At 43.0% G+C, this 12,420-nt stretch overlaps 1 protein-coding gene across 1 annotated transcript; it reads right to left on the bottom strand.

The window, feature by feature from the left end:
• Positions 1–237: 237 nt before the first annotated feature.
• LOC111530113 (beta-defensin 104A) lies at positions 238–5,109 on the bottom strand. The gene is made up of 2 exons (XM_023197164.2): positions 5,009–5,109; positions 238–450 (listed from the first exon to the last, which is right to left on the bottom strand). The coding sequence occupies exons 1-2, from the start codon at positions 5,064–5,066 to the stop codon at positions 290–292; spliced, it is 219 nt and encodes a 72-aa protein (XP_023052932.1). The 5' UTR covers positions 5,067–5,109; the 3' UTR covers positions 238–289.
• Between the last annotated feature and the right edge of the window lie 7,311 nt (positions 5,110–12,420).

Here is a 12,420-nt window from a genome sequence, read left to right as displayed (position 1 = left end):
CTTCAGTTTATAGCTGATTAGGTAGACATATTTTTGGTTCAACTTATGCAGTGTTGAAACGCATGATTAACCTCCATTACTATTCTCCATTATCACAACCAGAGGGGCTTTCCAGGCTGTATTCTTCTTCAATCTCCTATATTGGCTTTGCATTGAGTGGAAGCTCAGCAAACCTTGTTTGATAACTGAATCCGTGGTTGCAATGGGGATGCCCTTGCTGCAAGGCCACAGGAAGGAAAGCTACTGAGGTCCTGCTTCCAGCAACTCTAGGGACCAGCACTACTGTGTTTCAGGGTTTTGTACGATTCAGTAAGATCTCATCCCATTTTCTCAAACAGCATGCATAGGAGTTGGGACATCTTCCAATTTTGTATTCTTCGCTTCGGCATTTCTTCCGGCAGCGGGCAGTCCCATAACCACATATTCTGTCCAATTCAAATTCACTTCTCACTAGATAACAGGATATGGCACTGTGATTAATTGCGCACTGGCACCAAAAGGCAAGGCTTTGGCAGAAGGTGTTTTCAGAGGGGGATGGAGAACGCTAGTGCATGGTGGTGGTGGTTTTCCTGCACCTCCATCCTCCTCCACTTTCCTAGACAATCGACTTGACCCTCTGATTCCCAATTTATTTGAAAATACACATCAGTCCATGTCACACCTATTTTCAAAATCCCTACAACAGTTTACTATTGTTTTTTGATTAAATCTCACCAAGCCTCTTACTGGGTCTCCAAAGCAATCATAGTCTGATCTTGGGCCACTTTTTCAAACTCATGCTATTCCACTGTGGCCCTCACTCTGTCCATGATACCCTCGCCAGCCTCCCTTCTGTTCCGTGTGAGTTAACTCTTTGCTATCCTAGTACCTTCATGTGCACTGTCCCCTCCACCTGGAAGGTTTTTCATGGATTCTTTGAAATTTTATGTCTCAACCTTAAGATCCCAATATTGGGCAAATCTTTCTCTGTCCTATTCATGTATTTAAATGCCCCAAAACTATTTTTCTCCCTATGTATTTGTTATTCTTTTATATCACCTATCACAAGTTGTAGCTATGTATCTATGTATCTATATATATAGAGAGATAGATGATACATATATAGAGAGAGAGGGAAAGAGAGAGATACATACATACCTAGATATAGATATAGATATGTGTATATGTATGCATATTTTATTATTTGGTATTCTCAATGGAACTATGACCTCCTGACAATGAGGCCCATGTTTATTTATGTTGCTTACCATTGTGTAACTGGTACCGGGAACATAGCCTGTTTTCAGTAAGGACCTGGTGAGTGAATGATTGCATAGACTAGACAGGAGAAAACTAGAGTGGATGCAAGTAGAGTGGAGGAAACTGGAAAGGAGCAGAATCTGGATTGTTTGGCCGTTGGCCCAGAGCAGTTTTCAGGAGACATGGATTTAGTTTCTCAGTCTCAGGGTGTGCTCTCTGAGGCTGGAAGCAGCTTTGTAAAGCTTATTATCTCACATGCCACACTGATAGGATCTCACAGAGATATCAGGAAAACCCAGAAGCAAGGCTGATGGTAGGGAGGACAGTGTAAGGTGGACGGAGAGAGCCCCGCTGGAGAGAGCTTTGCGTGAGGTTCTCTAGCAAACTCAGCAGGAGCCAGGCTTGGGGGAGGGTGTCAGAGGAACCCTGGGAAGAGGAGAGTCAGAGCTGCAGGTGGACCTCTTTGCAGAGGTTGGGGACCAAGGGTCCTAATTTCACTTGAGCCCTGACTCCTTCTCCCCTGTTGCATCTGTTCATTTTCCACAAAGCAGCAAGGCAGGAGAACTGAAATGGGCTGCTAATCCTCGCACCAGGGTTTTATGTCTTTCCCTTGTTCTGGTGAAGAGAAGCCTCCTGTTTCTGATGCTTAGGTGTCAAGATTCTTTGTCCAGAATGTGGGTGAGGACTAAAAGGAAGTTCGACCAATTCTTGTGTTTGATGGGATATTGAACGGGTTTATATTTGGAGTGGTCCCACAGTGGGTGACGAGGAAAGACTGTTTTGCTGTAACCTTCATTCGAAAGCAAGCCCTTGTGGTCACAGTACAAGGCAACGAAGAAAGGAGTGAGGTGGGCTGCAACATGTATCATGTTGAGCGAGTGTGGAGGTTGGGTAGCAGATATGTGCCTTCTGACATATCTGTGGCAGGCCACTTTACAACCTGTAGTTATAGGAGGAAAAGGAGGACACCACGCTTGCTCAGAGAAAACAAAGCTTAGCATTAGGGGAGAAGAAGAATAGACTAGGAAGAGAACACAATCTTTAAAATGTTAGACTGTCAGTTTCAAGCAAGCCCTCACAGGCCATCTATTCAGAGATGGGAATTAAGGCTCAGAGAAGGAAAGTGACTAACCTGAGGTCACACAGCAACTTATGTGTCAAAGCTGGAACAAAAACCCCGTTGGTGTGTCTTATAGTCTGAGTAAACAGAATGCGAAAGGGAGAATACAGTGCATACACTGAGGCTGAATAATAAATATATCCTAAGCAATAAATACATTCCAGGGTAGACTACACTACACTAGTTTCTTTCTTGCATAAGCAATTTTCCTTCTCTGCTCTATAGATCCAGAAACTCCCAGACAGGTCTCAGATCTTAGTTAATGTAGAAAGTTTATTTTGTCAAGGTTGAGAACACACCTGTGACACAACCTCAGGAGGTCCTGAGGACATGTGTCCGAGGTGGTTTTGATACGGCTTGCTTGCTTTTATACATTTTAGGGAGACACAATACATCAACCAATACATGTAAGATTTACATTTTTTTTTTTTTCTTTTTGAGACAGAGTCTCACTCTGTCGTCCAGGGTAGAGTGCAATGGCATGATCTCAGCTCACTGCAACCTTCACCTCTCGGATTCAAGCGATTCTCATGCCTCAGCCTCCCAAGTAACTGGAATTACAGACATGCGCCACCATACCCAGCTAATTTTTGTATTTTTAGAAGAGACAGGGCTTCACCGTGTTGGCCAGGCCAGTCTCGAACTCCTGACTTTAAGAGATCCGCAGACCTCAGCCTCACAAAATGCTGAGATTACAGGCATGAGCCACTACACCTGGCTGATTTACATTGGTTTGGTCCAGAAAGGTGGGACAATTCAAAGTGGGGGGCGGTTAGGGGGGCTGCAGCGGTACAGTGGGAGTGTGTGGCAGGTGGCCTTCCAGGCTATAGGTAAATTTAAACATTTTCTGGTTGACGATTGAGTTTGTCTAAAGCCTGGGATCAATAGACAGGAATGTTTGGGTTGCGACAAGAGGTTGTGTTGTAGAGACCAAAGTTGTATCATGCAGTTGAAGCTTTTAGCTAGCAGGCTTCAGAGAAAACAGGCTGTAAAATGTTTCTTATCAGACTTAAAGTCTGTGTCGATGTTCATGCTGGAAAGTATCATGGGTCATGTCCAACCCCCACTTCCTTTCATGGCCTGAACCAGATTAAATTTAACCAGATTAAATTAACCAGATAAAATTTTAAGAGCCCTGGCTGAGGAGGGAGTCCATTTGGATGGTTGGGAAGCAGGGTTAGAATTTTATTTTTGGTTTACAGCCCCCATCCCCAGTCCCTGTGGGTATCTGAGGGGTTGACAGTGTGTGACAGCCAAACTTACCCAAAGCAGGGGTGGCAGGAGAGGAGGCAGGCAGCGCATGTCATTCAACCTCACCCACTTCTGCCACTTCCCTCCCAAATCCTCTTCCTGCTAAGGGTCTTTCTCAGAATTTGACTACGGAGACCAGTCTGACCCAGTCCTCAGCAGTCAAGTGTAGGTAATGGCAGCCAACTCTGTGGTGCATTCTTGGGGATCTGGAGGGATCCCTGACCCAGGCTTTCCATCCCAAGATGTTCTTTGTCTTGGGATCACAGGTTGAAGAAAACCTGTTCTTTGATAAATTGCTACCATATTTTGACAGACCTGGAACATGCTCATAGCAGAATTTCACAGAAGTGTCTTTGGGAAATGACACGGGAAGAAAGAACAAGGAAGAGTTAACCTAAACAGGTATCCTCTGAAAAAAATCATTAACCCATCTGAATCACAGCAGAGGCACAGCCTGGAAGGGGAAAAAGATGGGTGCTGGGTGTCTGTCAAAGCCCCACAAAATCAACTGAGCAGCTTGGAAGAGAAGATCCGATGGCTTCTATGAGTCAAAACAATTGGTTTTGTCCCAGCACTGCTAGTCTTATTAAGCAACTCTAAAAATCTTATTTTCTCTCACTGTACTATAGAGAATATTGCTCAGCTTCTTTTACATTTTGAGACTCTGTCTCAAAAGAAAAAAAAAAAAAGAATATTGCTCAGTTTGTAAAATTAGCTGATGTGCTCTCTCATATCCATTCCAAATAGATAAGAAATATATGCTTCTAGGGACATATAATAATGTAGGAGTCAGAAGATTTCTGACCAGTCAGTCTAACTTTAAAATTTGGTTAGCAGAGTTCAAAGGCACCTGCCATTTGTATTGTCAGTAATTTATATTCTCACCTACTAAAATCACTGCATCCCCTTTAATCCTAATCATCTGACATCATATGAAAAGTTGCAAAATTTAGGAGGGTGAGTAGCTGTCCTTTCTGTGCAGAGTAAAGCTGTTCAGAAGGAGAAGGATGGGGGAAGGCATCTTATTCTACAAAATCAACAATGAATAATTACCGCTGACCTGCAATGGAACAAGCATGGCTAGTGAGTCCTCATCGCTGAGGATTCCATGAGGAATTGTTACCGTGTGTGGCCAGGGGGCCAATGACATCCAGGACTCCTGATCCCTATGTTTCTTTTTCCCTCCTTGAGCTAGTAAGCCTCGTGGCTGTAAGGTGCATACAAGGACTGCCACGTACTGCATTTTATTAATGGACCCAATGAAAACAAAGAGAAAAGGGCTGGGATTGAATAAGGTTACTCCATCCTTCAGGATTTATTTTCTAAATCAAATGTTTGTCTTCTCCACCTATCATCCCCAGCAACTGTATACATTTCCAGCTGAGAGTCTCTTTTTACCTGGAAGATCTTGATAGAATAGAAGAGAAATGGCTAACAGCAGCACAAGTCTCTGCATAATGCTGGGGCTGCTGGCAAGAAGCAGACGGAAGTCGGAGGGAATCACCCCAGGGAGGAGCGGGGCAGGTGTATTTATGGGCAGAGGCTGTACCTGCTCCTGATTACTGAGGCTTATCAAAAGGCAGCGTTCCTTGGTGAACACTCACCAAGGCACAGTGTGTGTGTGTGGCCGGGGGACGGGGTGTTAGGGCTACAGAAATGTCAGCGGGGCCGTGTTGAGGGTGGGGAGACAGGATTAGCATAGGTCAAGTCCCGGTCACTTCACTTGCTTCCCTGAATCATTTCTAAAGCAAGAATTGGATTAGATGATTTCTAAGATACCTTCCAGCCTTGACATTCCTCGATTCTGGTGAGAGGACTTTCTCTTCTGTTTCAGTAAGTTTCAGTCAGGAGATTCTTGTTGAAACAGTGGTGTGGGTAATGGAATTGAAGTCCATCACCCCCCAGACCTCTCTGAAGTAAACATTCAAAGAAACATACGATGTCAAGGAGAAGAATGGCATGGAGCATGGGGAGGCCACACATGCGTGAGGGTCCCGGCACGTCTCTGTGATAGAAAGTGTGTAGGATGAGGATGACAAGTGACAACGAGGAATACTTGATGGTGGGTATTGTCCAAGGGTGGGACGTGTAACCACAGAGCATCAGGCTGACTTAGGGCTTGGGTGAAAAGGAGGATAAGAGTGAGAAGAGAGGTTAAAAGGAGACGATTTATAGGAATGCTGTGTTTCTAACAATGGCTCCAAATAAAACATAACCTTCCTCTTTAACCTTCCAGAGAGCGTATGCCCTGCCCTCAACCCAGGGTATATGCTCCCTGGGTTTAACCCCAACCCCACCCCAGGCAAAACATACAGAGCATACGCTCCTGGCATTTGCCCTTAGGGAAAACACCAGATAATTTTAAGAAAAAATAAAATTTTCTTAAAATAAAATAAAACGTTTTAGAGAAAGCAAAAATATCCAATCTTGGAAGCTGACATTCTTGAATAAGCTCCCCTCATTCTAGAACACAGATTAGGCAAAACCTGACAGACATGCATTGCTTGCACATCCTAAGCAAAATCTAGCAGTCGGTGTGTCTTCCCCAGAGTTCTCACTTAGGGGAGAATGTGATAGAAAACCAGGTCTCCTTACAGGGTAACAGAATAGAATAGAAGATCAGAAATCACAAACTGTGCCAGTTTGGGTGCTCCATGAAGCATATATCAACAGGAATTAGAAAGGAAATAAATTTACTGGGAAATGCCTGTGAAAAATAAAGGGGGCCAGGTGCAGTGCCTCATACCTGTAAATCCCAGCACTCTGGGAGGCTGAGCGAGGGAGGAGGATCATTTGAGCTCAGGGGTTTGAGTCCATCATGGACAGCATAGACAGACCCCATCTCTACACAACAAGAAAATTAGCCAGGGATGGTGGTGTGTCCCTGTAGTCCCAGCTATTTGGGAGGCTGAGGCAGGAGGGTCTCTTGAGCCCAGAAGTTCGAGGTTGCAGTAAGCTATGGTGGCACTACTGCACTCCAATGTAGGCAATAGAGCAAAACCCTGTCTCTGAAAAAAATAAAATAAAAATTCAAAATGAAAAGATGGAGGGGAGAGGGAACAAGATCGAGTAGGGAAAGTCTTCAGAACATGATGCCAGTTAACACCTGTGAAAAGGTTTGGAGTCGGGGGAGCCTCAGACTGCAGTGCAGAAAATTTCAGCATTGCCAGTGGGGAACCCCAGTGCAAGACTGTCCTACACCAGCAGACATGGCCCAGCTCTAGTCCACAATGGGCTCATTCACTGACTGGAAGCAGTCAGGGCGGGAATGGTAGCCATGGAAATCCTGCCGCAGGTTACGTATATGCAGCAGGTGGAGGCCGTCGGATACTCTTCCCACAGCAGACACACAGCAAGCACAAACGTGCAGGAGCCATGGGACCCTCCTAGCCTGCCACATGTTAGGCTTTAGTGATTTTTGATGTTGAGCCTCAAGGGGAAAAAATCAGCTAATATTCAAGGTCATCTATGTGACCAGGATTCTGAAGAAAATTAAAAAATTCTGATGATAATAAATGTTCAGTAGCTCTTCAAAAAAAAAAAAAAAGGATTTCATATACAGGGACTGAATAACCAAACCTCAAAAGAAATCCTATATCTTCTTAGGAGAAAAAATAAAAGCTTTATTTGCTGAGTCCGTATAAAGTATTTCAGAGTTCTGGTTTCGGTAACTACAAGTAAAAAGACTGAAAGTCACTACTTTAATTCTTAAAAAAAAGAAAAAAGAAAGCCAAATAAAAGGAGAAATCAATGACTTTTCTTGAACCCATTAGGCAACTGAGGTCTCAGGACAAACCCATCGCCTGGAAATCTGGAGTTACAGCCAAGATGAGCTAACCTGGAACGGAAGCTCTGAAACCACAAACTAGCAGGGACACCTACCGTAACTTTGACATCTTGCTGGAGGCTGAACATGGACATTTAGGAGAGTGAAAAACTACTAGAGACCATGGTCAAAGCTCTCCCTTCTCAACCCCTGCTTTCCTGGGTTTTAAATCCAGGAAGCCCCCAAGGTTATCATGGTGAAGAGCCAGAATGGAAACCCTGGTTGCTCTGAAAGACGTGAGGAGTGATATTGTGAAACATGTCCAGAGGATTCCCCATAACAAAAGCCTCCTCCTCTGCAGGAAAAACAATTTTACTAGAGCCGTATCCTACCTGAAAGGGAAGACGTTTCCCTACTCCAGCCCCATCTGACCTTCCTGTCTCATTTGAGGGATGGGGGTAGCTAAGAAGTTTTCGTGAGTCGGGCATGGTGACTCACACTTGTAACCCCAGCACTTTGGGTGGCCGAGGTGGGCGGATCACAAGGTCAGAAGTTCAAGACCAGCCTACCCAATATGGTGAATCCCCATCTCCACTAAAAAAATTAAAAATCAGCCAGATGTGGTGGTATGCGCCTATAGTCCCAGCTACTCGGGAGGCTGAGGCAGAAGAATCATTGAATCCAGGAGGAGGAGGTTGCAGTGAGCCTAGATTGTGCCACTATACTCCAGCCTGGTGACAGAGATTTAAAAAAAAAAAGTTCTCTTGGCGGTCACAGTGCAGGGACACAGGCCCAGGTAAAGATGAGATTTACTTATAAGATTATAGAATGCTTCCTTTTCCCCTGCCTCTTTTTTATTTGTCCCTTGCAGCTGTCTGAGACATAAGATCCTTAATATCACGCTCAGGTTAGTTCCATTCAGCCATCGCCTCCATTTGCAGGCTGGACCAGGTCCCAGTATCATGTGGATAAATAGACAAAGATCAGGAAGTCATGGATTATATGCTTAAATGAGGATTCTAAATTCCTCAGCAAATTCCTGGAGGTTTTCCTTTGAGTTGGAGAAGTCTTTCATGATTTCTGTCAGTTCGGATTTTGACCAAGACATAAAGGTAATTAAAGAAGGCAGATACAGTTGATCTGAGGACCTAACTTTAGAAGGCATTTTCCTAACTTTCTTCTCATCTTCAGAGTAGAAAGGCAGCTGAGTGAAGAGGTTGGTGGAATCAGAGTAATTAGGCAGAGGAAGAAGAGAGAGAGGAGGAAAAGAAGGAGTATTCAGAGTTGAGTGAGTCAATGTACAATTTTTTATCATCACTGATTAAGTGCTTAAGCTTTTAATTTGCCTTTTGCAAAGAGTCTTTAAGAAAGGCAAGTTTTGATTTGCTTAGTCTTTTTTTTTTTTTTTTTTTTTGAGATGGAGTCTCGCTCTGACGCCCGGGCTGGAGTGAGTGGCACGATCTCGGCTCACTGCAAGCTCCGCCTCCCGGGTTTAGGCCATTCTCCTGCCTCAGCCTCCCGAGTAGCTGGGACTACAGGCGCCCACCACTTAGTAGAGACGGGGTTTCACCGTGTAGACCAGAATGGTCTCGATCTGCTGACCTTGTGATCCACCTGTCTCGGCCTCCCAAAGTGCTGGGATTACAGGCTTGAGCCACCGCGCCCGGCCTGCTTAGTCTTTTAGAAACCTCTGCATGCCAATTAAAAACATATGTCATTTTTTTCTGAGGCATTTAAAATCACTTCTCTTTCAATGTAGCTTATAGATGAATAACTGCTTAGGTTAAAATTTCTTCACTGTGACCACTGTAATTCTAAGTTGTCATTAGGAAAGTTTACACATTTATTTAGAAAAACACAGGTTCTGGGTCCCTAAATTTTATACATGAACGGAGCTAGAGTCCCAGATGGAGAGGTTCCAGACTACTTGGATAAGGACGAACTCATGATTCTTTGTCTTCCCCAAACCCTACCTTCTTAAGACCTTCTGTTGAACCCAGTCGAGTTTCTGTTGGATCCAGACACAGAGAGAAAGCAGTGAGTATAATGGGCTCAGCTAGTAACTCCACCTGGTTACTCATTGTCCCAGGAACCACCATCAAGGCTTCCTTGGGTCCCTCTTCTGACAATAGAACTGGTAAAAAATAAACTTAGGCACACAAAAATCTTAAAGTTTTCTTTTGAACAGGTATCAATTTAAGAATAGAGCAGGCTCCAAGTCACAAGTCTTCTGGGGCTCAGGCAAAGAGGCACGAGGAAAAAAAAGGCTTTTATAGGGTGAAAATAGAAGAACGGTAAATAAAACATTTAATTAGTTAAAGTGGAGTAAAAGCCTTATTCGAATCATTCCAGTTGACAGTCCCTTGTTAGAGGTTAGTTGGTGGTTTCTGATTGGTTAAAGTTTTCTTTTACTATTCTAAGTTGGGTTTTAGTTTGTCTATGTAGAAACCGAGTGCACTGAAGCTCCCTCAGTCTCATGGCCTCTCATTTAATTATTTTAACAAGAGAAATATTCTGTGTTCATATATTGGAGAATTTAACGTTAAGATGTCAATTATTTACAACTTGATCTATAGATTATAAATATAATCCCACTTTTAGCAAGATATGTTGTCGATACTTCCAAACTGATTCAAAAGACCTAGGATTGTCAGTACAATACTGAAAAGAACAAGGTTGGTAGGTTGGTGGATGATACGGTTTGGTTGTGTCTCTACCCAAATCTCATCTTGGATTGTTGCCCTCATAATCCCTACGAATCATAGGAGGGACCTGGTGGGAGGTAATTGAATCATTAGGGTGGGTTTTTTCTCTGTGCTGTTCTCATGATAATGAGTAAGTCTCACAAGATCTGATGGTTTTATAAAGGGCAGTTCCCCTGCACACGCTGTCTTGCCTGTCACCATGTAAGATATACCTTGCTCCTCCTTTGCCTTCTGCCATGATTGTGAGGCCTCCCCAGCTGTGTGGAACTCTGAGTCCATTAAACTTCTTTTTCTCTATAAATTACCCCATCTCAGATATTTCTTTATAGCAGTGTGAAAATGGATTAATACACTGAACTTACACTACGTTATATCAAGACTCACTATAAAACTGCAATGATGAAGGCAGTGTGGGAGTGGTGAAGCAATAAATAAATGGATCAAAGAGATCCATAGAACAGAATGGATAGCTCAGAAAAGACCAAAGCAGCTGCTGTCTATCAAAGAAGCAAAGGTAATGTAATGGAGGAAGAACAGTCTTCTCAACAAATGATGCTTGAACAATTAGATTTCCCTACGCAAAAGAGAAGGAGAGGGAAAGAGGAGAAGAGGAAGTGATGAAGTGGGGGAAGTGGGGGGGAGAAAGAGAGAGAGAGAGAGAGAGAGATGCCCTTCGATGGGGGAGTGATTAAACAAACTGTGGTTCATCCATATCCTGGAATACTCTCCAGCAATGAGAAGGAAAGAGCTATTGACACATGCAGCAACCCGGATGAATCCTCAGAAAGTGATGCTGACTGAAAAAAGCCAATCTAATAAGGATAATACATTCCATTTATATGGTATTCCTAAAAGAATAAACTTGTAGAAATGGAGAACAAATCACTTATACAAGGGTTAAGAAGGACGTGGAGGTGTGAGGGAAGACAGAGTGGCTCTGAAAGGGTAACAGGAGAAGCCCTCCTGATAATGGAAACGTTACGCATCAGTGTCAATATCCTGGTTGTGATACTGCACTATGGTTTTACAAAGATGTTACTATTGAGAAAAATAGAGTAAAAGATCTGGGTATCTCTCTGTATTATTCTTATTTTTTTGGAACTATATAGGAATCTACAATTATCTCAAAATACAAAGTGTAACTAAAACATCCTTTTCATAAAAGGGTTATTGATTATAATAGAGTTAAATCTATCGACTTTGAAAAATTAAAGGGGAGGTAAGGCAAGATTTCTGAGCCAGCAGGAAACCAAAACTAACTCTTAAGCATTGGAAACATGACAGGAAATTCTTACTTAAACTGAGTAATTGTCTCAGTCCATTCATGTGCTACAATAAGATCTCTTATACCAGGTGATTTGTAAACAATAGAAATTTATTACTTAGTTTTAGGGGCTGGAAGACCCCCAAAAGGTTTATTATATCCTGAGGACCCAGTTTCTGCTTCCAAGATAGCATCTTGTTGCTCAGCCTTCACATGGCTGAAGAGACAAGCTCTGTGTCCTCCCATGGTGGAAGGAGCAAGGCAGCTTCTTTCAACCTCTTTTATAAGGGTACTAATTCCATTCACAAGGGCAGGGCCCTTCAGGCTTAATCACCTCCTCAAAGGCCTCACCTCTTAATCACCATAGTGGGAGTTAGGCTTCGGCATTAATTTTGGAAGAACACATTCCCACCATAACAGTAATTTTGAGGCTTAGAATCAGAAGGTAAATTGTCAGCCAGTTCCTAGGAAAATAGTAGGCAGTGATTTGGGGAAGAAGATCTAAATCACTGGAGTTACTGAGAATCATAGAGGTATTTACCACCCCCCTGCTTGTCAGCAAATTTTATCTCAGATTTACGTGGAGAGAACAAGTCTACAGGAAATATTGAACCAGTCCCAATTAAAGACATGGAGTCATGATGATTTAGACAGGTGAGTGTGTGACACATAAAAGTCCTTGATAAATGGACTGCCTATCCATCAATTTGTCGTTCATGTAGCTATTCATGTAAATGTATGCTCATTTATGTGGGCATATGGCACGATGGTAAAAATTTTTAAAAAGTGTGCTCATTACCTATTCATCTTCTTTCTACCTCACTTTCTCCCTTTTTTTACTTTTCTTTTGTTTACTTCTTTCATCTCAATAGGTTAGTAAGGGCCAACTGACTGAGTACAGGCTAGAGATTTGTTGATTTCTAGTCTCTTCTAGTCCTCTTTTAAGGAAAATATCATATGGCTTTGGGACAATTTCTTTACCCCAGAATGATAGAAAAACAAACCAGGATGGAGGGAGCATCAAGGTCAGGCAATGTTGTTCTTTCTAAATGAAACACTTGACAAACTGAGCAAA

The sequence above is a fragment of the Piliocolobus tephrosceles genome, chromosome 7, assembly GCF_002776525.5.
Source record: "Piliocolobus tephrosceles isolate RC106 chromosome 7, ASM277652v3, whole genome shotgun sequence".
Lineage (NCBI taxonomy): Eukaryota > Metazoa > Chordata > Mammalia > Primates > Cercopithecidae > Piliocolobus > Piliocolobus tephrosceles.
Note: the sequence above shows the minus strand (reverse complement) of the source record. Positions and strands in the feature narration are given on the sequence as shown.

Coding starts and splice junctions, on each gene's coding strand:
- LOC111530113 (XM_023197164.2), bottom strand. CDS start 5,066: ATGCAGAGACTTGTGCTGCTGTTAGCCATTTCTCTTCTATTCTATCAA. Junction 451..5,008: donor ATTCTATCAAGATCTTCCAG/GTAAAAAGAGAC, acceptor CCTGTTATCTAG/TGAGAAGTGAATTTGAATTG.